The sequence below is a fragment of the Penaeus vannamei genome, chromosome 37 (assembly GCF_042767895.1).
Source record: "Penaeus vannamei isolate JL-2024 chromosome 37, ASM4276789v1, whole genome shotgun sequence".
In the NCBI taxonomy this organism is placed as follows: domain Eukaryota; kingdom Metazoa; phylum Arthropoda; class Malacostraca; order Decapoda; family Penaeidae; genus Penaeus; species Penaeus vannamei.
This window is the reverse complement of record NC_091585.1, coordinates 6,093,331-6,095,830: the sequence shown is the minus strand read 5'-3', so window position 1 is coordinate 6,095,830 and position 2,500 is coordinate 6,093,331. Positions and strand designations below refer to the sequence as shown.

The 2,500-nt window shown below is 31.2% G+C and overlaps 1 protein-coding gene across 1 annotated transcript in view; it reads right to left on the bottom strand.

Moving 5' to 3' along the window:
* Nucleotides 1-1,272: 1,272 nt before the first annotated feature.
* LOC113813179 (protein tolkin) overlaps nucleotides 1,273-2,500 on the bottom strand; it is a 48,589-nt gene continuing 47,361 nt past the window's right edge. The window contains exons 12-13 of the mRNA XM_070115099.1: nucleotides 2,439-2,500; nucleotides 1,273-2,149 (exon numbers count right to left, since the gene is read on the bottom strand). The exon at nucleotides 2,439-2,500 is cut by the window's right edge and continues 189 nt beyond it. Of these exons, the coding sequence (XP_069971200.1) occupies nucleotides 1,973-2,149; nucleotides 2,439-2,500 (239 nt within the window). The 3' untranslated portion in view covers nucleotides 1,273-1,972. The remainder of the gene's footprint in view (nucleotides 2,150-2,438) is intronic.

Here is a 2,500-nt window from a genome sequence, read left to right as displayed (position 1 = left end):
TCTTCCTGCAATTAAAAGTTATCACTTCCTATCCACTCTCATAAGAATATATTAAGAATTGAGAATTTGTTTGGAGATCTATAGTATTTGCAGCTAAGAGAAGTATTTAAGCCACATTTGGTGAAAGAGCTGTGTTTATGGAATTTTATTTTCAACATAACAAGAAATGTCCACATATTATTAATGAGGTAAAGTGGAGCTTCCCATCATAGTAAAGTATGAGCAATGAACAACAAATAAATTAAAATAAACAAATATGAAATTTTCTTTTGCAAATAAGTCTATAATATGTTTACCCAGGTTTTATTGAATTACTGTTAATACCTTTGCTGATTTTTTTACAAATTTATCCCGAGACTACCTAATGCTTTCAGATTTCAGAGGACACCAGAGTCATCTGTTGGTGGCAATGCCTGGCTGAATCAGTTGGCATCTTAGGTCTTCCTTGGTTTTCTCTGCTATCTATCTTTGATCAACACTTGCTGAATGTTAATTCTTATGATATACATACATACATACAAACGTGTATATATATATATATATATATATATATATATATATATATATATATATATATATATATATATATATATATATATATATATATATATATATAAAGAATCCTAATAATCATTATGAATACAAAGCAAAGGACATGAACTCAAAGTGTAATGTAAGAAAGAGCATAAAAAGAATGTTCAGTGTGAGCACCTTGGTTCTGCTAGTTGTATATTGAGGCCAGTATAAGTAATTAAGGCAGTTATCAACATATTTCTTTACATAGTATAATATACTTTATCTTAGAGTCTATTTATTTATGGCACTCAGATCATATTCAAAAAATCTTCTTGAGATATACATGCAGTATATATATACATATACATTAGTTGGTTTGACAATGCAAATCTTCAGTATACACATTTTGACCTAGGCTGTTGAACATTTGAACACTTTAATGCTTCTCTGAGACGGGGACAAATTGTCAGAATTTGGTTCTGTTCCATGACGGAGCTGTTTTTTGGTTGTTACCATAAGTGACTGAAAAAAAAGTAAGAATGACAATAATGCTAACTTTTGTTTAGTAATTGTGCAATAGAAAATATAGGTTCAGACTTTCTATTACTTTCTTTTTACCTCATATGTCTTGAGAAATAACCTCTTTATTAATCCTTACCTGAATGGCAGCACAAATTTAACACCAGCACCAATCTTAGCCTATGGAAAATATCATGTTAATTCCTCAAGTTTCATTTCAAACCAGTTACATGGGAAGATTTTTTTGTTTTGTTTTTTTTGTAACTTATATCATAGAAAAAGAAAATCGTATTTCTATCATTATGAAACAACAGAAAAAGACATTATGGTAAATTCTCTCTTTTTAACTTATGACACATGTCTGCTACCTAAGAGTTTCCCATCTACAATTAAAAGAGTTCATCCCAAAGTGTGTGACATGAAGCAACTATATAAGTACTTGCATTGTAAAGTACTTGCCCCCCCTAACTTACAACATAAAAGTTGACTACAAATTTTACACAGCCATATATTGGCATTATCAAGAACATAAAAATATACACAGTAATAAACACTACCATTGTTTATCTACAGTCTATTAACATTTAACTGAGAGATGATAATATTTGGCAGATGTTAAGGTTTGTTGTACAAAAAATCAATAAAATTAAAGAAAATGAAAGAAAAAAAATGATATTTCACAGATGAGATTAAATTGACTGGTAATGAAATATCTCTTTCTATCAGTTTAGTCTTTTTTTCAAATGTTTTAGTCTTGTTTCTTGTCTACAAATTGAGACTAATTTAACCCAGGGGAAACTGCTGCTTATTTACAATGTCAAATCTAAACCCCAGGGGTTCAATGACAAAAGAGCAAAGGCTCGGAATAAGTGATCATATGAAAATGGACTCCTTTTTTTCTTTTTAGGTTTTTCTTCTTCTCTCTGTTTTGCACTTGCTAATAGCCTCTGGAGAAGCTATAGCTAAAACCATTGTTATCACCAGTACTGTTTTCTGCCAAAGTGTTATCACCAATGGCTACATAAGCAGCCGAGAATCCTTTAGTGTTGATTGTGTCATCTGTTCGGAATCTAACCAAGAGGGCATCATTGATAGACACAATCTCTTGGGGAATCTGCAAGTAAAGGATACATAATGTAGCAAAAAATATGTAGTTATCCAATACATATTTGTTCTTTTTCAGTATGACTAATGTCCACAGGTAATTAAACAGTTTGCACATGATCATATTTAGGGGAATATGAGACTGGGAAGAAGGAAAGGAGAGAGTTAAAGAGTTAGGTATTGAGTAATAACATCATCTTAACCCCATGATTCTCTATTACTGAATATACAGGAAATGCAAAGAAGTATTTCATGTGTAGAAGAATCTTTCTCTAATCATGTAACAGAGGCAAACTTACCGTATTGCCACAGAATTTCCCATATGAGGGTCCAGAGTCACTGTACCCCGAGAACACTTCTA